The sequence below is a fragment of the Crocuta crocuta genome, unplaced genomic scaffold (assembly GCF_008692635.1).
Source record: "Crocuta crocuta isolate KB4526 unplaced genomic scaffold, BGI_CrCroc_1.0 scaffold75, whole genome shotgun sequence".
Classification (NCBI taxonomy): domain Eukaryota; kingdom Metazoa; phylum Chordata; class Mammalia; order Carnivora; family Hyaenidae; genus Crocuta; species Crocuta crocuta.
This window is the reverse complement of record NW_027530350.1, coordinates 725,618-752,057: the sequence shown is the minus strand read 5'-3', so window position 1 is coordinate 752,057 and position 26,440 is coordinate 725,618. Positions and strand designations below refer to the sequence as shown.

At 37.6% G+C, this 26,440-nt stretch overlaps 1 protein-coding gene across 1 annotated transcript in view; it reads right to left on the bottom strand.

Annotated features, from left to right (window-relative positions):
- Positions 1-26,440, bottom strand: part of VWA8 (von Willebrand factor A domain containing 8) — a 357,898-nt gene that overhangs the window by 226,655 nt on the left and 104,803 nt on the right. Inside the window, exons 14-17 of the mRNA XM_077765686.1 lie at positions 19,824-19,984; positions 17,467-17,580; positions 7,555-7,723; positions 5,405-5,482 (exon numbers count right to left, since the gene is read on the bottom strand). Of these exons, the coding sequence (XP_077621812.1) occupies positions 5,405-5,482; positions 7,555-7,723; positions 17,467-17,580; positions 19,824-19,984 (522 nt within the window). The remainder of the gene's footprint in view (positions 1-5,404; positions 5,483-7,554; positions 7,724-17,466; positions 17,581-19,823; positions 19,985-26,440) is intronic.

Below are 26,440 nucleotides of genomic sequence, written 5' to 3'. Positions count from 1 at the left end.
TTCTCATGATGAGAGTCCCAATAAACCTTACAATTAACTTCCTAGCATACAATTTTTTTTTAATGTTTATTTTTGAGCAAGAGAGACAGAGCATGAGCGGGGGAGAGGCAGAGAGAGACAGAGAGGGAGACACAGAATCTGAAGCAGGCTCCAAGCTCTGAGCTGTCAGCACAGAGCCTGACCTGGGGCTCGAACTCACATACCACGAGATCATGACCTGAGCCAGTCAGCTGCTTAACCGACTGAGGCGCCCCCGTAGTGTACAATATTCTAATCTCATCCAAGAATGACAGTGAATTCAGGCTTCACATTTCATTCCAGTGATCAGTAAGGACTTTCTCATGAATTTGTAAAATATAGCTTTCTCAGCTGATAACACCAAAATGCTTTACAATAATATCCAGTGTCAAAAACAATCAGAACAAAGCTTTATGTTGACCCATTTAAGTGTTGAGTAAAGGGTTTGGTTATTTCTGCTCTCACATTATCAATTAAAAATTGAGAATGCATTTTAATTACAAAATTCCTAACGTATTTAATGTTTATAACATTTCTAACTGCAGCTTTTTATCTTGCAAGAAAAGAATGTGAGGTTACGAGCACGTTCCCTTAGTTACCATGGTTATGGAGTTTAAGAGCACACCTCAAGGGTTTTTTGTATTAGCAAGATTAGTAACGGCTTAAATTTTTAATTCAGCTTAAAAATATGAAGGTTCTGATCATAAATTTTTTCAAATAAGTTATCTCTTTTTCCTCTTAAAGAATTATTTCTTTTATGAAAATGTAGCATTGTCAGGGAAAGAAAACTCTAGGAACAATGTGTTAATAAATTAGTAATTAGTTAATTAGTAATTTTATTCACTCATTCATCAAACATTTATTAAGTGTCTCTCATGTGCCGGGCACCCGGCTGGGAAACGGGAATAAAAGAATGAATGACACTGTGTTCAAGGAGTTTAAATGGTTGTTGGGGACATAAAAATAAACAGGGATGCAGCCACCACAGGTCCAGAAGAGAATCCTATGTCAAGCATCATGAAAGCAGATTGCAGACTGAGGTCACTTCTGCCTGAGGGGCTGAAAACCCTGACAGAATGAGGACCTGCAGGAGAGCTGACGGGGAGAAAGCACGTTTCGGGCATCATCTGACACGGAGGCATTTGGGTATGTGCTGGGTTTAGCAAACAGTACGAAGCCGAGGATGGGAGGCTGAGGGTGCTTCAAGAGAGGCTGTAAAGAGCGAGGCTTATGAGGGCAGCGCACAGTCAGACAGAACTCAGCAGCATGCGTATTTTAGTGGGTTGTCCTTCAGTCTGTAAGCAGAGAATTCAGCCCTTAGCAGTTCAGGAAAGACCGCTCCAGATATAACAAGGAAGAGTCATTCATTCATTTATTTAACAGACATTTGTTGAGCATCTATTACATAGTAGGCAAATTCCAGATGCTGGGGATACAGCGGGGACCACAACAAAACCCCTGTTGTCCTGGAACATAAATTTGAGTGAGGGAAAATAAATAATTTAAAAAAGTGAGTAAAACATATATTATGTCAAAGGGTAATAAGCCTAAGGAGGAACTTGAAAGCAGAAAGAGAGCTGGGAATGAAATGGGGGGGAAATGTGATTCTAGAATGCTTCAGAGAGGCCTGACTGAAGAGCTGACAACTGAGCAAATCCAAAAGGGGGAGGGCAAAACTGCAGTTATCTGGGGAAGAACAATCTAGCCAGAGGAAATGTTGAGTGGCAAGGGCACTGAGGCAAACACTAGGGGGTTTAAGGAACAAGAAAGAGAATGGTATAACTGAAAAGAACAAAGAATGGAAGCAGAGTTGCAGATGAGGTCCCAGGAGTTATTAATAGGGGGCCTGTGACAGCTGGAAAATGCCCTCCACCCAAAGATAGCCACATCCTTTTTTTAAAATTTTTTATTCATTTTTTTAAATTATAGTTTATTGTCAAGTTGGTTTCCATATAACACCCAGTGCTCATCCCCACAAGTGCCCTCCTCCATGCCCATCAGCCCCCTTCCCCTCCCCCCCATATCCATCAGTCCTCAGTTTGTTCTCAGCATTCAAGAGTCTCTCATGGTTTGCCTCCCTCCCTCTCCCCCACTATTCCCCCCCTTTTTCTCCCCCACGGTCCTCTCTTATGTTCCTCCTAATCCTTNAACCCGACAGACTCCACCAGAAGCCTACTAGAACTGATCCAAGAATTCAGCAAAGTTGCAGGATAGAAAATCAACATACAGAAATCAGTAGCATTCTTATACGCCAACAATGAAGCAACAGAAAGAGAAATCAAGAAACTGATCCCATTCACAATTGCATAAAAAAACATAAAATACCTAGGAATAAACCTAACCAAGGATATAAGAGATCTGTATGATGAAAACTATAGAAAACTTATGAAGGAATTTGAAGAAGACACAAAGAAATGGAAAATCATTCCATGCTCATGGATTGGAAAAATAAATATAGTTAAAATGTCATTACTACCCAAAGCAATCTACACATTCAATGCAATCCCAATCAAAACTGCACCAGCATTCTTCTCACAGCTAGAACAAACAACCCTAAAGTTTGTATGGAACCACAAAAGACCCCGAATAGCCAAAGTAATATTGAAGAAGAAAACCAAAATGGGAGGCATCACCAGCCCAGACTTTAGCCTGTACTACAAAGCTGTCATCATCAAGACAGTATGGTATTGGCACAAAAACAGACACATAGACCAATGAAATGTAATTGAGAACTCAGAATTGGACCCAAAAGTATACAGCCAACTAGTCTTTGACAAAGCAGGAACAAAGCAGGAAAGAGCATCCAATGGAAAAAAGACAGCCTCTTTAACAGATGGTGCTGGAAGACCTGGACAGCAACATGCAGAAGAATGAAAAAAGATAGCCACATCCTAATCCCTGGAAGCTGTGAATTTTACTTTACATGGCAGCGCTGACTTTGTAGACTAAAGATTTTGAGATGAAGAGATTATCCTGGAGTATTTGGGTGGCCCCTAAATGCAATCACACGTATCATCTAAAAGGGAGGTTGAGAGAAATCTGACACAGACACACAGAAGAGAAGGTGATGTGAAGATGGAGGCAGAGGTTAAGATAACGAGGCTCAAGTCAAGGAATGCTGGTCACCAGCAGAACTGGAAAAGGCAAGGGACAGATTCTCCTCTTGAGCCCCTGAGGAGTATTGCTGATACCTTGATTTCAACTTGGCAATATGCATTCCAAACTTTTGGCATCCAGAACAGTGAGAAAATAAATTTCCAGCATTACAGACCATTTATGGTAATTTGTTACAACAGGCACAGGAAAGCAATACAGGGTGATATTAGGAATGAATTGTTGATGATGAAGGCAGTCAAAAGGAAATAACAATATTCCAGGAAAAAGATTATGAAACCATATACTAGGACAATTCTGTTAATAAATAAGAGAATAGGTAAGAGACATCACGATGCTAAATTGACGAGATTTGATTTCAGGGTAAGTGGAGATAGTGGGAAAGCAAGGAGACAGAATACCAACAAAGTCAGGAAATTAAAAAAGGAAATAGGAATACATTTAAAGGGGAAAGATGCTTCAGTTGTATAAGATATGTTGAATTTATAGCAATCCCAGAGCATCCAGTTGAGAAGTGAAAGAAAGGAACATTTATTAAGCAGCTGCCAAGGACGGGATTCTTCACATACATTTTCATTTTTAATCATCACAACATCCTCATGACGTAGATGGCACTTCCCATTTTACTGATGAGAGCACAGATTCATAGAGTTAGTGACAGTCCTTGATCCTTCCAACACATGCAGTGGTTTCCAACTTTTAAGTGGTTTCCAACGTTTTAAGTATCAAGCTCTTATTTTTATTCCCCATGTGCCCTGTGTTTTTTTTGTTTGCTTGTTTGAAGTAGGCTTCCTGTCCAGTGTGGGGCTTAAGCTCACGACCCTGAGATCAAGACTGGAGCTGAGATCAAGAGTGGGATGTTTAACCAACTGAACCACCCAGGTGCCCCATGTGCCTTGTGTTTTAAAAGATTTTGCTTACCAAGCTGCATTGATTAAAGAATTAGTTCTTTATTTTTTACTATTCAAATGCACATATAATCACCAATCATGCTTCTGACTGGCATGATATAACCAGGCTTAGGTATTAAAATTCTAGCCTAAAGCAAATAACATTTTCATTAGTCCTTTTATCCCTCTGTGGGAAAATACAAAATTTGCTTTGGTCTATTTAAAATATTAATTATTGCTTGAAGACCTCAGATTGAAAAGTAACCTTTTCATTTCACCCCTGATACAGCATGAATTATACTGAGTGTACTGGACTTTTGACAGCAGGGGGGAATTTTTGTAATAGTGCAAAAATGTTTTCAACTGTAATGCTGAAATAAAAGTTAGGCAAGAAATTTTAAAAAGGGTGAGGGAACAGAATATGCCACCCCAGAGTATGCCATTTTGACATGTTTATTAGTTTGAATTAAAGTTACTTAAGAAACAGCCAGTGCGACAAGGACATTCTGACCCTCCTCTGTCCTCCAAAAGCAGGAAATAAATCACCCATCTGAAAGGTACCCTCTCTGTCCCAGAAGGGTGGAGAGCATCCTTAACGCCAGAAAGAGGGCACAAAGGGCTAAGATGGCAATATAAACAAACTTTGTTATTTTGTCTTTAATTTACTATCCCAAGCTCAAACTTTTTTGTCTTGTCAATTCTTTACAAATTTAGTTTTTGTCTGAAAGGTATAAAAGCTGCCTGTTTTTGTCATTTCTTTAAGTCTAATATTTTTATGGGGCTCCTGTACATATGACATCAAAATGGGTTTTCTCCTGTTAATGTGTGTCATGTCAATTTAATCATTAGGCTGGCCAAAGAACCTGGAAGGGAGGAAGGAAGGAAGGAAGGAAGGAAGGAAGGAAGGAAGGAAGGAAGGAAGGAAGGAAGATAGGAGGGGAGGAAGGGAGAGAGGGAGGGAGGGAAAAGTTTTCTGCCCCTATACCATCCCAAGATGGAAATACAGTTAGAAACAGAGAATCAATGAGAAAAGAGAAGCTAGAAGCTGAGGAGAAAGAGGTCGGCGCTAACATAAGAGGTCATACTTAAAGTCACAAGACTAGGTGGGAACACGCAGGACAGGAGATCAGGGGAGCAGAGTGAACTCCTAAGAACATCGGACACTCCTTCTAGAGCTACTAGTTTTTGTATGATACCAGCCACGAGTGGCTAGAGTAAATGTTCAAACCACCGAGAGAGTAAAATATATGCACAGGGCAAGGCACAGCATAAGAGATAAAAATATCAGCTTGAAAAATAGATTTTTAAGCATTAAACTCTGAGAACATAAAGCAGCAGCATGTCAACAACAGAAAATCCTATGGGAAAAAGCCCAGACTTACCGTGGGATCCTGTGTCTCTCTGAGTTTGTGTGCAAATGATAACAATCTGTCCAAAGCTTCCTGAGGTATATTTGGGACCTATTTTATGAGAGAATTGAGAAAAGAAAGAAAGGAGAAGTTGGGATATCTGATCAGTCAACCAGAAATTATGGCTAGTTAGCAAACAATATTAGAATTACATTTTTAGAAAGTCTCTGATGATAACATGTTTAACTCCTAGCTAACTCTGCTTGTTCATTTTCTCAGGAAACACCCCTCTGCTTTCTCCTTAACAATCAGGTAGCTGAAACAAAGCTGCTCTTCATTTACATTCCCATCACCATGATAAAAATGGAAAGGAGCCTCTAAGTCAATTAAAAACTGGCATAAAGTGTGCCCATAAAAAACTTCATAATTATTTCCCTGTTTGTTAGCTTTAGCATGATTTTTTAAACTCTAATTTCAGTATTTTTTCTTACTAAAACCAAACTCCTTCATTTAATCGTAATCTTGTATCTACGAAGTCACATAAGGTATCCTTGTACAAAGAATGGATGCTCAGGCTGTTCATTTTTTTTCAAGGACTTTTAAACCACATACCTAAGGGGTATAATTAGTTTATCGATGAACTGTGAGGAACAATGCCCCAAACAACACACACTTGTTGCCTGAACTGTAACAATTTAGCACCTGACTCTTGCTTTCAGCTCAGGTCATATACTGTGAGATCACCATGTCAGGCTCCAAACTAACAGTGCAGATTCTCTCATTCTCTCCCTCTCAAAATAAATAAAGAAACATTTAAAATAAATAAATAAAAATATCAGAGAGATATTAGAACAACTGATATAATGCAACCATTTCAGAAGTAAGCTGCTCAGGATTCCTTTGATCATTTTTACGTGACTAGAACTTGAAACTTCTAAGTTCTTTTCAGCACATACTTTATCTCATTTATTCTTTAAATCAATCCTGTGATATATCCCCAACTTTGGGTGAGTAATTTACCCAAGATCTGGAAGCTGGATTTGGCATTTAAAAGCAAGCTGTTTGGGGGCACCTGGGCTAAGTTGCTCAGTCAGTTAAACATCCGACTTCGGCTCAGGTTATGGTCTCACAGTTTGTGAGTTTGAGCTCTGCATCGGACTCTGTGCTGAAAGCTCAGAGCCTGGAGCTTGCTTCAGATTCCGGATTCTGTGTCTCTCTCCTCTCTGCCCCTCCCCCACTAGTACTCTGTCTGTCTCTCTCTGTCAAAAATAAACATTAAAAAAAAAAAGAAAAAACTTTAAAAGCAAGCCGTTTGACTTGAAAGCCTATGTCCTTATTCACCATCATTCTCACAAGACCTAAAATTAATCAGTTCATTCTGGCATTTCAAAGGGGAAGAGTGCATTCATGTGAAAAGTTAATTATTTGTGATCTAGAACAACATTACTTTGTAGGACTTTCTATGATGATGGAAATGTTCCTTACCTAAGCTGTCTGATATGGTAACCAGAAGCCCCCATATAGTTACTGACCACTTGAAATTTGACTTAGAAACTAACTTTTAAAACTTATGTAATGTGGCTAGAGCTACACTGAACAGTGAAGTTTTAGAGCTCCAAAAGTGTTAAGCACAATACTTGGTTGAGGCAGACACTGAAATAAAGCATTACATATACTACAAGGCCACCAGATAACTAGTCAGGTAAGTACAGGATATATTATAGTACTGAGGGGAACAGGATTACTTTATATATTCTAAAATCTAAGGAGTTAAAATATATTTGGCCTCCCTTTATAGGAACTTAAAATGGTCACTTTTAGCTGACTATTATAAGATGAAAAGGAATCCTAAATCTGCCTCCATATGAGGAAAGGGAGAGCTAGCTTACATCCATGGTTCTCAAAGTGTGTTCCCCAAATCAGCAGCATTGGTACCACCTAAGAACTTTAGAAATCCAAGTTCGCATGTACCACCTGAGACCTAGTGACTCAACAATGTGTATTTTATTGGGCCTTCCATATGCTTCTGAAAAATGCAATAGTATGAGGGCCGTTCTATTGGGAAATGTGGGAGTAAATGGGAAGAAACAGCCAGGAATATCCAACTCTGCCCCAGCAGATGTCAGAGTGTCCTAAAAAGAGAGCAGTTGAAGGCCACCAGCTAGAGCTAGCCTCACTCTTACCATTTCCTTAATCACTTGAACTTCTTCACTTTTGACAAGTGGTTTCATATAATGGAAAAAGAACATCGTTAAGAATTCTGGTCCCAGCCATTGCTGTGTGGTGCTTCCAATGATAGGGGGTTCTGCCAAGGCGATGATTCTGAAGGAGGGGTGGACAGGAAAAATGGACCTAAAGGGGGAAAATAAAACAAACATAATTGTTCATATTAGAAATTAGGTCATGGGAGCTAAAGCCTTGGCAGTGATAACCCCATCATGTTGTTAATATAGTCAAAGCTATTAGCCAAAGAACAAGCTTTGAAAAAAATCAGGCCATCCTAAGAAGCTATTATTAAAATAAAAAAAGAATCACCTACTGTTGAAATATGTTGGATTGTTTCCACTGATGGTCTCTGTGCCTTGCACAAACCACTGTTTTGGATATGCCGTTATACCTCCAGCAAAATTTATCCAAAGTCCCTTAAAACAAAATCCCCTCCAGCTCATATTCATTACACAGCTTCCTTTTCTTTATTCAAAATCCCCTCAAAATCTCCTGTCTTGCAAGGAACCCACTCTACATCAATCACAGGAAGACCAAGGAGTATGATTCAGGATGGGAAGGCTTTTTACAACACAGAAAATTTAAGCAGCGTAAGGGGTTGGTTTAAATTTAAAATTTGCGATTGGGTTATATCATTCACTCTTTTGTCATTTTTTAGGAAATACTGTGATTATTAAAGTGATCTCTTTTATAAATCTCTGCTAGGGAATCTGAGAATGTAAATACTCTTGGACACACAGAGGAAGAAGATAAGACTTGCCATGGTTTATGAAATGACTTGAGTATGCTTTCGAGAAGAGATTAGATACCCCTTATCATGATCTAATCATGGGGGTAATATTGTCAGTTGTTATAAACTGTACTGGACACCCCAGTGGAAATACAACTTTAGAGGGTAATATCATCCTTGTTATGAGAAAGAAGAGACAAAACTCAAGCACCCACTAAACAAAAATATAGGTACGTAACTGGCATTTCTCCACAAAAACTGGCATTTCTTCACAAAAACAAAAATATAGGTACATAACTGGCATTTCTCCAGAAATGGACTACTCATTGCCATTAACTGCTATAATAGAAACCCATAGTTAAGTGCTTGGGCAGCTAGAATATCACAAGATAGGAAATGTGTGGAGAGAATCAGATAAGTACTCTTAAGATTTTAGATAAGAATATCCTCCCAACATAACAGGTAGGTCCACTGAATCCTTGACCACATGATCTGTAAGTTTAAGGGCCACATCACAATTTACAAACTAGAGAAAACCAGCTTTTAGAAATGGTCATATAAGAAAGGTCTAGAGGTCTAGAGCTTTCATAAAAGCTACCAGATATAATTTCACTTCTCTAGGTAGGAAAAAAAATCCTTATTTACAAATATTCAAGCAGGGCATGGGAATGATCTGTCCCAAGGAGCTGTCTGGGAAAACAGGAAAGAATAGCCAACATGAACAGAGCCTGGAAGTCCTGTGGATAGCATGATCACTGAGGACTGCCTGCAATTAGACAGTCACACAAGAGAACCTAGACACAGAAAATCCTGTGATCTAAATGCTAAAAGGAAAGGTTATTTCATTTTCCACTCCTGCCAAGTGGTTTGCTATAATCCAGAAAACTCCTGCTTCGTGGCCCAACAACAGATGTTAGATTCATCCTTGCTCCTCCTCTTTCCTAGATGGGACAAAAGAAGATGGGAGAGACAGAGCTGCTTTTTTGTGCTTTGACTGCACAAAATTAAATCTGCAGATGTAGTTTCTTACTGAAGATAATGAGGGATACTAAATCAGGGAATAAACAAAGCCAAAATCCATCAAGTAAGCCAAAAGAGGAAGTCCAATTTATATCCTTAAATCAAAAGATCAGGAAGCAGGGACCACGGCTGAGTCATGAATTTAGTACTAGAAGAGCAATTAACATGAGAACATGCAACATGACAGTAAGCTAGGGGGTTTGACTTTAAACAGGTGATGATCACTGCTTAGAACATATATTGTCTGTGGACTGCTTTTTGGTATTGACTCTAGCTGGGTACACCCAAGTTAGCTGGTCCAATTTACAGAGGGGCAGTTTCCGAGACAGTTGGTGTATCAGGCAGAGAAGTGTACACTGACTATGAAAACAGCCAGCCAACTACTGAATAACAGGATAAGGACCGTTTTGTTGCCGTTTTGTTGCTAGGTCACCCCAAAGGCTTCCTTACATATAAATAGGTCATATGGAAAGTCATTTCCTGATGATGACAGGATCTCCATGTCTGAAAGCTGGTGAGTAGAGTACTCCTAAGGATCTGCCATGTACTTCCAGACACTTTAAGACACTGTATTACACACTTTAAGACACTGGTGTGTAATACAGAGACTGAATAAATGGTAAATAGTTGAGAATTGGTAAATAAGCATTATTAAAAGTTAAAACTAAGATTAACATTAATTTTACTAGAATTTAACAACAAATAACAAATGAAACTAAAGACATGGCTTAACTGAGATAAATAACTATTTCATAAAAATTAAAGATGAACAAAGCAAAGTGTTCTTTAGATTTCAGGGGGGCGCCTGGGTGGCTCAATCGGTTAAGCATCCAACTTCGGCTCAGGTCATGATCTCGCGGTTCGTGGGTTTGAGCCCTGCATTGGGCTCTGTACTTAGACAGCCAGCTCCAAGCCTGGAGCCTGTTTCAGATTCTGTACCTCTCTCTCTCTCTGACCCTCCCCTGCTCATGCTATCTCTCTCTCTCTCAGAAATAAATAAAACATTAAAATTTTTTAAATAAAAAATAAAAAGATTTCAGGAATAAAAGTACTGGGGTCACTATGTTTGTTTGGGGGCATGAGTATAAGTTTTAGAGAGGAAAGCACTTTCCACACTGCTTTTTAGCAAGAAGAAGGAATGAAGTATTGATATATATACTAACACGAAAAATCTCAAAATAATTATGCTGAGTGAAAGAAGTCAGATCAAGAGGAATATATACTGTGTGATACCATTTATATAAAGTTCTAGAAAATACAAAAGAAATCAAATAACTTGAGCAGATTCTGAGGGTGGCAGAGGAGGGTGACAAGGGTTAAAAGAGAGGGATTACCAAAAGATCTGAGAACACTCTGGAGACGATGATCACAGATGTATTCATTATCTTAACTGTGGTGATAGTTTTGTAAGTATATATAAATATAAAAATTATCAAACTGTACACTATAAATATTCACAGTTTATTATATGTTATTATACCTCAATAAAGCTACTCATTTAATAAAAGAACAAAGACTTCAGTAAAGTCCAATCTTTTGAAGGAAATTATATGGTACATTTTTGTCAAATGTGTATATTAAGAAATTTGAAAGAATGACACAGAAGGTTTTTATAAAGTAATGAAATCATAAAGCAGAAGAGGATTTTATACGTGGATTTCTGTACTATAATACTAGTGCTCTAACTCTGAACCTACAGGCTATGTAGTTCAATCTACAGCCCATATTTCATCTTTTTTCCCTATGCAATGTAGCAAACTGCCTGGGCACATTTCTTGCTTATCTTTATGGCACACAAGGTCTAGGGTGTACTTGGAAAAGAGCAGATGCTAAATAACTAAATAAATCTATTACTGTTGTTAAGAACCATTATAGCAAGAAACTTTTTGAAGACCTCTGATGGCAACGACAAAAGAGGTAATTGATAAGAACTGAGAATAATGATTTTCTACTCAAAAGCAGAGCAGCTCGTCTAAATGAATTAATATATTAGAGAAGGTGCATCCTCTGTATTAAAAAGACAAAACCACAACACACAATAATAGATTCTTTATAGACACAGAGTTTAGAACTTTTCCTTGACTATAAAAAATGATTACTTTTCAAAACCAGAATTTGCTTAGGACTCTTATTGTGAGAATCAAACACAAAGATGTGGGCATAAAATCCTGGGTCTATCTTAAATTTTATTAAAAATTCACATGGCCTAAATTTCTAGTAAAGAGATGCTGAGGTTTCTGGGGAGGCAAGAGAATGCTCAGATCCTACCTACCTTCTAACACAGGAGTAAAAATAAAAGGGTCCAGAGAAGCTAAACAATTAAGGATTACACACAACGTCCAATTATGGTTCACCAGTGATCAAGAAAACTTGGAGACTGTAAACTGTTTTCAGTGTTCACTCATAATTAATACTAACAAAATATTCAATAAAAATACAAAAACACAAGACTATATATAATTATAACTGAGACTAGACCACTCATCTTTACTGCTTCCCTGAGATAACTGTAAGCCCCTTCTTGGCAAAACAAACTATTAGTAATGCACAGAAGCTCTCAGCTCCCTCATCTATGCTCTGACCAATGGCAGGAAGGGACATATTTAGCAGCCTATAGTATTTGTACTCTCCCTTTCCCCAAAGAAGTTTTTCTCATCAAAGGAAGCAGTTCTATTTTGGGCCTTATTTCCTGTGAGAAATGCAGGCATGGTGTCTGGTGTGCGTGGCCATCACGCTATTTCTAACCACCATGTCCACTGTATTCTTGGTGTCTTGCACCAAGGGAAGGAAAGTTGCTAACATTTCTTACACCATATCTAAGAGCACATTAGCTATGTAATTACTTGCATAGAATGCCACAGAGCATTCAAATCAAGATATATGATCTAGGTGACGAATTAGAATACAACAAAGGTCAGCAAAGGAGTCAAGTACAATTGTTTTGAAGCTGGGTTTCACACTATGAGGTTGACAGGCACAGTGACCCACTGCTAGTAGCTGTTAATTACTAGGTGCTGTGGTAGAAGAAACACTGCTAGCTCAGAAGGCTGTCTAAAGCTAGATTAATGGAATTACCTTTACCTGGAGTTTCCTAGAATTTATAGTAGGTTAAGATTATTCACTTGTTCAAAAACATTTGCTCCATGGCCTACTATGTGTCAGGTATTGTGACATTAGAGACAAAGAGATGAAGTACAAAGTAACAATGGCCTGGCAACATTTCAGTCCTGGGTTACACTTCTTTCCTGAAGTCCAACTGCATCTTTGTCTCTCCTTTGAACATATGAAATATAAATTCCTTTTTGAAAAAATTTAAGTTTTTTTTTTGTTACTTGCAATTAAAGGAGTCCTGCTAAACACCAATATGAAAATTGGTCCTATCTGAAGAGAGACAGGTATCCACATGTACCAAACTGGGTCCAAGGCAAAGACACTCTTAAATCTGCCTTCTCTTCATTCTACCTTTGACTTTTTCTCTATCTCAAAATCCTCTACGAAAACAAAGCATTCATAGCTGAATTTGTTTATAAAGGCTATCAGAAATAATAATCATTTCACCAAATTTCAATTCTGAGCTTAGGTGAGAAAAAAAGGGATAGATGATTCAGATGATGAGTTTCTAGTGTAGAGTTCAAATACTAAATGCCAAGAGTGACATGTTAGATATGCACAGCATATAGGATCAACTCACTCTAGATAATGGGTCATATGACTTTTAAGAACAACTCATGAAATAAATTAATTTCCTCGCTGACTACAAATTTCCCACTTTATGCTCTGCTATGTTCTTTTGGTCAAATGTCCTCTCTCTACTTAATAAACACAGCCTTGAAAGAAATACTGTCAACTGGCATTAACATATTATAACCTACCCTATTATAACCTATTATGACCCTAAAAGAGAACATATTTATTCTCAGGAAGACAAAAATGGGCCACAAAATTAAATCAGGTTTAGCCAGGAAAAGCTAAAGAAATTTACTAACAATCCATATCCATTGGAATATACCAGATTCTGTAACATGACTGTTTAACAACAAAATAGAGAGAAACTGTTTATGTTCATAAGAAAGTAAATAACATGTTTCTCAGGCCAAAAAAAAAAAAAAGGAGGAATAGTGATAAGGAAAGGAATTAGGCTTTTAACTGGTAGAAATATTTCAGACAGAAAAGTATCAACTCTTAGACATCTTGCTACTAAAAGTCAATGAAGTCCTGACAAACTGTCAGAACATAAGAGAGAAAATTAGAAGTTCAGCCCAAGAGGTTCAACATCTAACAGATGAAAGTTGCAGAGAGAAACCAGAGAAAATGGAAAAGTGGGAATGGACAGAGATCTTGTATGACATTTGTGCTATAAGTATGAAGGACAGCAGGTCCAGATCAGGACTAGTCAGGATGCACTATGAGACAAAAGATGGAAGTCTGATAAAAGCCTGATGTGCCTGAACATACTGAGAGGAGATTTAGACAAGACGGGAAATACCTCAGATAAAAAAGTTATGAATACATGGAAAATAGGGTCACTTTCTCCTCTGTGTTCCCATAGCATTACTGTAGAGAACTCTGTTTTAAAAAAGCTGCACGATAATGGGGCACTTGGGTGGCTCAGTCAATTAAGCATCTGACTCTTGATTTTGGCTCAGGTCATGATCTCAGTTTGTGAGTTCGAGCCCCACATCAGAATCCATGCTGATAGTGCAGAGCCTGCTTGGGATTCTCTCTCTCTGCCCTTCCCCTACTCACTCTCTCTGTCTCTCTCTCAAAAATAAACTTAAAAAAAAAATCTGCACTGTAATTATTTACCTACATATCTGCCTCTCTTCATATGTATGCAATCGCTAACTCTAAGAAAAACAAAACGTATGCAAGACAGGAAAAACAACTGTATTTTACTAAATGACTCGACTGTAAACAGTCCTTATACTGTGATAATAATACAGACATTGAGTGAAGTTCTAAATGAAATTATTCCATAACCACTCAAGAAGAATGAGAGGTGGGAAATATGTATATGTAGTGGGAAAAGAGGTGGTAAAAAGAGCTAACCCCTAATTTTCCCTGGTGAGAAATCAACTGATAATGCCTAATACTAAAGATAAAGAAGTATCAGTGAAAGCATATTATGATATTACAACAGTGATGTGTGGGGATAGATAGTATCTACACTTGCGGTGAACACAGCATAATATGGAAACTTGTGGAATCACTATGTTGTATACCTGAAACTACTGTAACATTGTGTGTCAACTCTACCACACGCACACACAAAAAGTATATTATTTAGTGATATGGAGGTAAGTGCCTTGAAGAAACAGCTCAAAGAGAAAGTAGTAGTCTCTGGGGTGTGGGAAATGGGAAAGTGTCTGAGGACCAATGAGGGAGGGCTGGTATTTTTCGTAAAAAGCCTTGAAAAACTATCTGGCTCGAGTTTAATGCATGTTTAAAAATGACACAAAATTCCAACAAAACTAAAAAGCAAATATTTTTATGACTTGTTTCTACCTACTCGGAGAAACCTCTAGAAACAGAACTGAGCCTGGTTTGTATTCATGGGAGTTATGAAAATCAATAGTGAAGATAGGACACTTTGAGAAGGAAGTCCTACTGACCAGTCTGAGCCATAACCTCAATATGATGTACAGGGCCGCTCTGTTCCTGAAATGGCTTTCATTTGTAAAACTGCTTGTGACCATCAGGGAGAACTTGGGTCCTTCTCAGGGGAAAGGGTTGCCATTTCTTAGACGTTTGACTACAAATACAATGTTTCTGAAGTTCTAAGGGAGCCTGACAAGCAGGCTTGCACACAGCTACTGCCCCACTGCTTTGATCCACCTCCCTGAAAATATAAAATACAAAAGCTGAAGAGTATACAACAAAGGTATGAAATGAGGGGGCTCTTTAAAACTTACTTCCCTAGACACTCAACCAAACTATTCACTGGGCTAGAGGAGTTCAATGATGTGACCCCAGAAGCATAAATAGCTATGCTATGTATAATCAAGTGAATTTTTTAATAACTTATATAGAGATAGGAAGCAATTTAATATTTCATCTCTATAAAAAATTCCAAGAAAAGTTTTGAACAAAACTCTGCTTAAAACATAAACACAATAAGAAATACACTTAATTATCATTTGTAAAACTTTAACATTTTAAATATGTCCTTTGTGGGGACAAGCCCTTTGTGGGGAGGGGAAGCTTTAATCAAATAAGATTCAATTAAGTAACTACATATTTGCCAAGGCAGCAATCTCCAATTATGCCAAAATATCCATGGAAATGTAATGAGACAGGAAACTTACATTTGCCAAACCTCCTCTAAAGGAAAGTAGTGTATACACCCAAAAAACAAACAATCAAGTGAAGACATGGGCAGAAGACATGAACAGACACTTCTCCAAAGAGGACATCCACATGGCCAACAGACACATGAAACGATGCTCAGCATCCCTCCTCATCAGGGAAATACAAATCAAAACCACCCTGAGATACCACCTCACGCCGGTCTGAGTGGCTAAAATGAACAAATCAGGAGACTCTAGATGCTGGCGAGGATGTGGAAAAATGGGCATCCTCCTACACTGTTGATGGGAATGTAAACTGGTACAGCCCCTCTGGAAAACAGTGTGGAGGTTCCTCAAAAAACTAACAATAGAACTCCCCTATGACCAGCAATAGCACTGCTAGGAATTTACCCAAGGGATGCAGGAGTGCTGATGCACAGGGGCACATGTATCCCTATAGTCACAGAAGCACTCTCAACAATAGCCAAATCATGGAAAGGGCCTAAATGTTCATCAACTGACAAATGGATCAAGAAGATGTGGTTCATCTATACAATTGAATACTACATGGCAAGGAAAAAGAATGAAACCTGGCCATGTGTAGCAACGTGGATGGAACTCAAGGGTATTATGCTGAGCGAAACAAGTCAGGCAAAGAAAGACAAATACCATATGTTCACTTATAAGTGGAACAGGAGGAACTTAACGGAGGACCATGGGGAAGAAGAAGGGGAAAAATAGTTGGGGAGAAGGAGGGAGGCAAACCATGAGAGACTCTTGAATGCTGATGACAGACAAACTGAGGGATAATGGAAGTGGGGGGAGAGGGGGAGGGGGTGATGGGCATGGAGGAGGGCACTTGTGGGGATGAGCACTGGGTGTTATATGGAAACCAACTTGACAATAAACTATGAAAGAAAAGAAATAAATAATAAAAAAATAAAAAAGGAAAGTGTGTAGCTAGAGGAAATATTTAAAAATTTTTTGAACACATAGAAAATTTGAAAGAATAGAATATGAACCCACATAGGTCCTTTACCTAGATTTCACCAATTATTAAGATTTTACCACTTTGTGTTCTTATTCCCACTTGTTCTTTCTTTCTGTGTGCGTCTTGTGTACATGTACTCACACATGTATTTTTTTCCCCTGAAACATCTGGAAGGAACTCATTGATATTTTTTTACAGTATCCGTTAAATATCTCAGTGTGCATCTCCTAAGAACAAGAATATTCTCCTTCATTACCAGAATACCATTATGATACCAAAGAAAATTAATATTAATTCAATATGATATAGTTTATATACTCCACATGTAAACTTTCCCAACTGTCTCAAAGTATCTTTTATAGCTGTTTCCATTTTATTTCCTGATCCAGGATCCGAGCAAGCCTCACACATAGCATTTGGTTGTGACATTTCTGGAAGCCACAAAGGGTACACTTGTATCAGATGGCTTACCTCAGTAATAACCAATCACTTCCTGGGAGGGAGGACCCAGTAAATTATGAGGGTTTTTTGTGTTTGTTTGTTTTTGCTGACTGGAGACAAAGTACAGGACAAAAACTGTGTTGCCAGGACAATGAAGAGGGGTTACCTCCTGAGCACTAAGGATTTACACAGTGTTCAAACATGTGAAAGTTCGGCTGAGAGGGCAGAGAACATTTTGGATCACAAACCCAAGGTTTAAGAAGTGCCAGATTATGAGCACACCAGGTATAACAAACTATTAAATTATTCAAAGTTAGCCTGGCTTGGCCCTAGGATTAGAAGGATAATAAAAAGAAGGCACAGTCAACCATGAGAACGAGGGCAGTGCGCCCAACATCACCTCTTGCGTAGCTGCTCGTCAGACAGCTGCAGCTCCTCCTTTAAGCGCGTATACCTGTCTTCTCTCAGCAGCCTGGAGCCATCGTACAGGCTTAGCTCCCGGTCATGGATCAACCTAATGGAGAGGCGAAAGTCAGGGAACAAATTTATCTGTTTTGAATGCTGAAGTTACTGGAGGTAGAATCAGCTAACATTTTAGTCATGTCTATTCTTATGGGCAACTGGGTCTAACAATTTTGTTTAGGGGCGCCTTTTGAAACTTCAAATTGGCTAGTGCTGCTGTACTTGGCAAAACTATTGGTTTCTGTACTGGAGAGTGGTCGTCATGGTTACGAGATGTGGCCAGTGAGGAGGAGAAGGCCAGGAGGAGCTGGAAAGGGGAAGGGGGAAGGAGATGCAAAGAAACATCCGAATGAGGGACTCAGGACCCTCAAGAGGTACATATTAACAAGCAAGGCAAGTGGTACCTGCTCTGAGTCTAATGTAAGTCTTTAAGGGATAGTATTTCCAAAAAATGTCTATCTTTGGAATTGTAGGATTTAAAATATCAAAGGTCTTTATAATGAAATAACTAGTGCTATTTCATCTACCAACTATGATGGTGACCTGAATGTCCACAGCACTAAGAGCACTGTCTTCCATATGTTGCAGACGTTGAAAAGCACTATTTCTAGACTTTGCAACAACCACTGAAGTCTCCTGAAGCCCACGTTACACCTGCCCCACAAGACCTCCACTTGGTGAGCACCAAGGAGAGGGGAGACTGCATAATGCAGGGGTCAGGAGCATTGGCAGTAGAGTCAGTCAGATCTGTGTTCAAACCCAGCTTTGCACCTTATTAGCTGCCTGGGGAGGGAGAGAACTACTACTCCATCTCTCAAAATTTTTCTCTTTTATACAATTAGGCAATAATTCCCACCTCCTAGAATTGCCATGAAAAGTAAACACCTAATGTAAGGCACATGCTATGACAGTTGTTCTCAATGTTTGGCAGCACATTAGAATCTCCTAGGAAGGGTTTAAAAAATGCCCGTTTTCAGGCTTCATCCTGGATCAATTATATCTGAATTTGAGGAGGTGGAGCTCAGGCATCAGTAGTTTTTAAGGCCCATACCTGCAAGGTGATTAAGGTTGAGAACCTGAGAAAAACTGGCCTAGCACAATGCCCAGTAGACAGTAAGCGCTCACAGCCGCTCCTCTTAAGTGCTTGGTCTAACAGGCAAGAGATAACCAATAAGGGGAGGAGTATTATTTTGTTTGTGTCTGTGTTTATCTGTTCAGAAGAAAAAAAGTACTGTATATCTATGGAATATTTACGGTAAATCACTAAAAGTTTGTGATTATTATTTTTAAATGCTCTCAAATCTAATTAGTATTAACAATGTTTTTGGAAATGTTTGTAAAATTTATTTATTTTGAGAGAGAGAGAGAGAGAACACAAGTGGGGAGATGGCCAGAGAAAGAGGAGAGAGATAATCTGCACTGTCAGCACAGAGCCCATTGTGGGGCTCGAATTCATAATCCAGGGGATCATGACCTGCGCCTAAATCAAGAGTCAGACATTCAACCAACTGAGCCACCCAGGCACCCCTATTTTTGGAATTTTTAATTATACTCAGGATCTGACAAAAAACCTCTGACTATTTAGTTGGGGAAATGGATTATGCCATAGTTTAAATAATATCTACAAGTGACAGCATCAAGACAGAATAAACAAAAAATTGGAATCATTAATCTTCTGAAATAATATAAGATGGACATATTTTCCATGAAAGTTACACATGAAGTCTTCTCTTAACATTACAGTCTAGAGAAGTTAATTAGAAATGTTTTCCCTATCTTAACAGAAATAAGGAAACAATAGTTACACAATGTTTAAGTTTGTAAACACAAAGTGAGTTTTTTAGTCTATATAAAATATCATCAAACATCTATTACACATTTTATATAAGGAACTACCCTTTCTCTCTAAAAAAAATTCCAACATGATCTACCAGTAATTTAGATCTGTGATTCATAAGGAGTTTATAAACAGTGAAGTGGTGACTGACAAATCGTAGAAATGTCAGCTGCGTGATTTATTGCATGTATCAGCCAGCATATATGAAGTCTTTCAAAATTATTACCTGACAGTTTTCTTTTTTCACTCTTATATGGAGACTTTTGCTCTGGCAGTGGTTTTAAATGTTCATTATCTGAAGTTTTACTATCATTTACAATGATAGAAACATCTGTTCTTGTTGGATACAGAATTAAGTTTCTCAGGCTCTACATAACCCAGTTCAAAAAATACTGACGGAGTTCCACGTCCACTGTTTACATGGTGTGTTTTTCTGTATGTGTATGACTCATGCAAACCTTTGCAATACAGCGAGTGTGCCTGCGTTGACCCGGTGAATGCCATCCAGGAGGACCAGCTTTCCTTCCAGAGCGGCATTCACAAGGGGTGAGGACCGCCAAGCAGTGTCTCCGTTGGGAAGGGTGTATCTCTGCTGTAGCAGATCACGTGCTGTCATATCCTAAAACCAAGCCCCACCACCCACCAAAGAAAATGCAGAGTTAGTTTCTAAAATAAGGTTGGTAGCTTATTTAGCTTTAGAGTTAGTTACCTCTCTGAACATAACATTCAATACTACAATTGAGAAGTCATCTTCTCCAATTCAGTAAGAGAAAGATATTCAAAAGCTTCTCTTGGTCATTTGAGGATTTTCCTGTGACTCATCCACATAGTATAGTAAGAGTGAGGGCCTTTCCCCCTCTTTTTTATTAAGCATTTTCCTCCTCTCTTAAAATGTTCACTTGGTTCATTTACATGGCATTCATTTCCACTTGACTGTAATGAAATTTAATTCAATCGACTTTATTTTTGCAGGGACCAAAATGTGTGGATTCCTTTTTAAGAATTAGAGGCCAGGGGCACCTGGATGGCTCAGATGGTTAAGCATCTGACTTCGGCTCAGGTCATGATCTCACAGTGTGTGGGTTCGAGTCCTGTATCAGGCTCTGTGCTGACAACTACTTCAGAGTCCGGAGCCTGTCTTTGGGTTCTGTATCTCCCTGTCTCTGACCCTCCCCTGCTCACGCTGTCTCTCTCTCTCTCAAAAATAAATAAAAAAATAAAACAAAATAAAAATTAGAGGCCATACAAACTCAATGGGAGGAGATGCTTATCAATAATGTGCACTGTCCTGCAGTTAAATTCTCCTGAAAAATCATGCTAGGAACCCATCACAATGACTCAGTGTATTTAAAGAGGTCTGAAAATGGAGGAAACTGAGGAGGATAGTCATCAGATGAGGTACAGGAATTGACAAACAATAGCATGGCACGTACACGCAAGTTATTAAAGCACACACACAATGTGCTAGTGTTAAAGCAGTGTAACTGATTTAAGCCAACTACAATAGCAGTGGCATATAAATGTCTACTTACTTTAAAAATTTTGAGGTGTCATATAACATGAAACATTTTTCTTACATTTATTAATGATGAAGATAATAGTTTGTTTTCTGTTATCAGTTTCAGATAACTCTTTTGCAACTTATATCAAACAAAATTTCAACTTTTACAATCAATTTTATTCAGAAAGTTAAAGTCTTTTGTAAATTCTTTGATATTCGACTCCAGTTTTAAGAAGACAAAATAACTAATAAATTTGGTAACAGATCTGCACTGAAGCCAAGGTTAAAATGTTAAGTCTTAATTATTTCAATTTTCTCACTATCAAAAAAGTACTGACTTACGAAGTATGAATAGGCCTGTACTGAATCATAAAAACACTTGAGAACAGTAACATTCAAACTCACCTAGTCCCCATAGCCCTAAAGGTCTGGCTTTGACACATTATCAAAATTTGGCTTAGCTCATTAACTATATTTAATTTTTCAACTATGAATTTTAAACTCCTGTAAACTACAGGATTATGGCACGCTAGGCAGCCAGTGATAGTTGCAATAGTCAATACTAAATTGATCACCATCATTAGTGTTTACTGAGACGGTTTCATGGTGAGAATGAAATCATTCCTACTCATGGGTTTGCCGTGTAAGAACAGGAAATGGATCACTGTGCAAGAAAAATAGGACAAATCAGAATAAATATTTGTGGGTTATTTTCATAATCAAATTATGAAAAACAGCCAAATACATAAATAAATCTTTCTAAAATTAATGTAAAAATAGGTAAACTTAAAGAAAACTGTTGGCAATTATTATTTCAGAAAAATATTCACTACAGAGTTACACCATGTATTGTTCAAGAGAATAAAACAAACAAAATATGCTTTAGCACAGTGCTTCTAGTCAAAGATATATTGATATCTTCATTACAGTTCATTAATAGCTGGGGGAATTTTTGGAACATACATAAGCATAAGCATAGGCCCCATTCACCCTGAAGATCTGGATTCAGCAGATCCAAGGTGGGACTTATCACCTTGTAGCATTACCTTGTAATGCTTAATTAAACGTTAATTACATGATAACTTAAATGTGCCCTCAGGTGGGAAACACTGCTTTGAAACAAACACTAACAATGTGAAATTTTGTCTCACCCTATTTATTTATTCCGCTTTCTTATTCTAGTAGGAATTATAAGATTATACAAGGATATACAAAATGTGTAACAAAAGAATTATAAATTACAAGGAGAAAAAAAGTGAAGGATAAAAAAGGAAGGAGTAGGCCTTGTTTCTTTCAGGCGTTCCTACTGGTATTCAGGGAGGATGAAGAGAGCATCCCATTGACACTATAATTTTGAAGGAATGGATGGGTGTTAATTTTGAAAACGGCAGCTTCACATTGAAAATAAATGGTATCCCGACCCATTTTAGCTCTTGAGTCTTTTGCATGGGCCCATGAAAAGGAACTGAGAAATGGGACTCTGGCATGGGATGTTCAGACTCCTAAGCTGCTGAGGCTAGCAACTGGTAACATTTTTTTTTTTTTTAAAGTTCAGCAGAGAAAATTCCTTCCTTTCATACCAAGACACCCTCAATCACCATTCTGTGCATGCTACGAAAAAGCACTGCTTCATTTGGTGAGGATTCCAAAATACTTTCATATCGTGCTAATTCACACAATGCCTACCAAAACTTGTCACATTCAAATGAGTAAATATTTACTAGTAAGACAACCTATCAGTTAGACTCCCTTATTCTGAATGAAGTAGAACAAGATTATTTGTTGCTACATAATGAGCAGGAACAGGTCAACAGAGCTCAGTGCTGCTAGCCAGCCAGCCACAACTACAGACCAGAAACAAGCTCCCTTTCTTCAATCCTTACAGGAGTAAAAAAAATTGAAAACACTTGGCATTTCCGGGAAGACCAGCTCAGTCCAGTTTGACCACCTAAACTTTCTCATACTAGCATGCAAAAAAGAGCCATTTTTCACTTCTAGTACGACTTCGCATTAAAATAAAAATCCTCCTGAGAAAGAGAAGAAAGTATTCCTTTTAATCCAAGCTGCTAGTTTTCATAACTAAAAGCCTGTACTGGGAGAAAAGAGTGAGATTCCAGCTTTTCCTTAAAGAGATAATTGCCTTCACTTTCCATAATATTAGTTAAAATCAGAAATTAAATTTGATTGTGCGAGAGTGCAAGAACACCAAAATAAAACTGAACTTACATGAGTTCAACCTAGTCAAACATAATTATTGACAGGCTTTTTTTCAGCATAGGCTGAATTGGTCAGTGATATGAATTAATTTCAATAACAGGCTAATCTTTAAAATAGAGTAACAGCATGTTCAAGTGTTTCTGTTCACAGAATATATGGAATTGTTATAATATCTGCATTTACTTTAACATATACTATATCATGAAATTGTTAACAATGTATCATTTCTCTATTCTTCCTGCGTAGTCACATATCCCAAAAGCAAGTGGAATGGCATAATTAAAAAAAAGAACGTGTGCTTATTTCATATGATTATTTTGAATGTACACTAATAAGAATTTAAAAATATTAATATCCCAGTTTTGCAAATATTTTTATCCTTGAAACTTTTGAACTCAAGAGAATAAAAATAGTACTAATGAGATCATAGAGCCTGAACCACTTCCTCTTTCTGCATTTCCTTACAAATTTTTAAACAACAGGACATGAAATCCAGTTCCTTTAGAGCTACCATTGTCTAACCTTCAACACCTCACCTTCTCATTCAGATTCCTGGAAAACATCCATAGATCTCTTAAGATTCTGTGTCACTTCAAATTTTGTTTGTTTTTTTTTTAATAATTTTGCTCTTTGATTTTTCAGTAGGGAGAAGCCCTACCGAAAAACAGTTTTATTAAAATGAGAAGCATAACTGCATAAAATGTATCAGAAAACATATATCTGAACCCTAAAGCAAATATATACCTTAAGGTTTTTAGTACCTTTGAATAATAGATGCTAATTTTCTGACACTTCCTTGAGAAACCTGGATATAAGTCATTAATTAGATGGAATAAGTTCAAAAAGCATCTGTGTGTCAAGGAGCTAGAATAAGACTAGAATTACTTCTCCAAGACATAATATCATTGAGAAAAATATGTGAAAATATTATAGTAAATTTTCAGCATATGAAGAAATTTGAGCTACCTGTCTTTGTTTGTTTGTTTGTTTATTTAATGTTTATTTTTGAGAGAGAGTCAGAGTGTGAGCAGGGGAAAGGCAGGGAGAGAGGGAGACACAGAATCTGAAGCAGGCTCCAGGCTCTGAGCTGTCAGCACAGAGCCTGACACAGGGCTTGAACTCATGAACCATGAGATCATGACCTGAGCCCAAGTTAGATGCTTAACAGGCTAAGCCACCCAGGCACCCCAGTACATGTCTTTAAATACGAATATTAATCAGAAAGTAAAATTTTACATTATAAAGCATATATAATGTTTCTGGTGGAAAATCTAAATGATTATTGCAAAGGTAGTATACCAAAGTCTATATGTCTTTAATTACGTTAAAAATACACATTTCCACTACAGAGATGAACCCAGAAGAATTTCGGAAAGTTGTTTAAAAGTTGGGTTCAAAAAATATGTATAATGTAATGTTATAAAATCTGAAATAAGTGGATACAGAAAACTAAACCAGAGAAGAAATAAAGGCAAAGGTTATACACAAAGTATGTTATTACAGGAAGAATCTAAAATATGAATCTAATCTTTTTAATATCTAACACATGCAAAAAAAGTGTGACATAAAAAGTTAGTAAGTCATAATAACCACAGCATTGACACCAAAAAGTAGCAGTACTATAATTCTTGGTAATGAGATAGAGAAAAATTTGTTCCATGGGTCAGGTCATCATATAAAGAACAGTATGTTAAGGACTTAAAAATAGAAATAACAATAATTATAGCCACGAATACTTATGGAGAGCTTACTAAGTGCCAAGTACTACATAAATTAACTCATGTCATCCTTATAATCCTAAGAGATAAGAACAATTATTACCTTCATTGTACAGATGAGGTAACTGTGGTAAGAGGTGAGCTTACCCGATCAAGGACAACAGCTAATAAGCAGAGGGGCTGGGCTGTCCTCAAAAATATTACAAAAGATATCAGTGAAAGAATTTCCACAGAGAAGGAGGTAGTTTGGATTGATCAGTACATGGATATGTTGCAGAGATAATATAAGAACGTAGCAATTGTACACCTCTCAGGCTTCTTAACCTCCACAAACACTGCTTCTCAATTAAGTTCTTTGAAAATAGTCAGAAATTAGTGACTGTGATGTTTGCACTCCCCAAGATGCCCCTAAACACAGCTAGTCTCCACTGTTGTTTAAAAATATCTTTGGGGGCACCTAGGTGGCTCAATCGGTTAAGCATCTGACTTTGGCTCAGGTCATGATTTCATAGTTCGTGAGTTCGAGCCCTCCATCGGGCTCTGTGCTGACAGCTCAGAGCCTGGAGCATGCTTCTAATTCTGTGCCTCCCTCTCTCTCTCTCTCTCTGTCTCTCAAAGAATAAATAAATGTTAAATAAAAATTAAGAAACAAAATCTTTGTATACATGTAAAAAAGATTACAGTAAAGATGTTTTAGTTAAGAACAATTATATGATTCTTCATTTTCTTATTTCTAAATCAAAAACATAAACTGTGGGCATTTAAATTTTTTTTGATTGGGGTAAATATTATTAATGCTTTTTCTCCCCAAAGGAAACTAGTTGAAATCCTGTGGGCTTTGCAGGTCTATTTCAAATAAGTTTTGCTCAAATAAGCAAAAATATCCTACCAAAAGATACTTGCCAGTAGTGTATAAATACTAAGAAAATCTGGGATTGAAGCACATAAAAGAATACACCAAGACTAGTTGATGTAAGCCATCAATTTTGCAGTAAGGGATTAATTATGTCCATACCTATTAGTGGTAGCATACTGCATAAATATTGTATAAACACAGAATGTTAATAATTTTTAAGTCCCAGAATAGAAATGAAGCCATTATTTACAGTCTAAGCGTGCTCAGTGAACAGAATGCAAGGCATGTTGCCAACATTCTTCAGTGTCATTTATGTTTGATCTCAAAGAAGCCTCTCGTTTTACATATTGTAAAATTATTTATAAAGTCTTCCATGCTCCCCCCACAAAGTTCTTCTCTTAAAGAACTATTTTTAAACCCATCACACATATAATAAATGCTTCCTTTATGTAAACAATGATGGCCTTCCAAGCCTACCATGAGTGTTTTAAGTTACTCTGCTAGCATTGGAAAGAAGTCGATTTTGAGTCATTTATAGCTTTCTTCATTGTAACCAGTGGGATCTATTCAAGTTGATCTGCTCTGGTAAAAGACTTATTCTACGAACACAGAACAAAATTCTTCTTACTAAAGCTAACCAGAAGTCACACCCACTGTCTCACTAACTACTGATCCAACAGAAGAACATCTTAATAAGGTTGCAAAATAAAACATAAGTCAAGGTCACTGTAGGTATAAAAGATGTCATATGTATTCAGTAAAGATACAATCAAAAACTCTTCT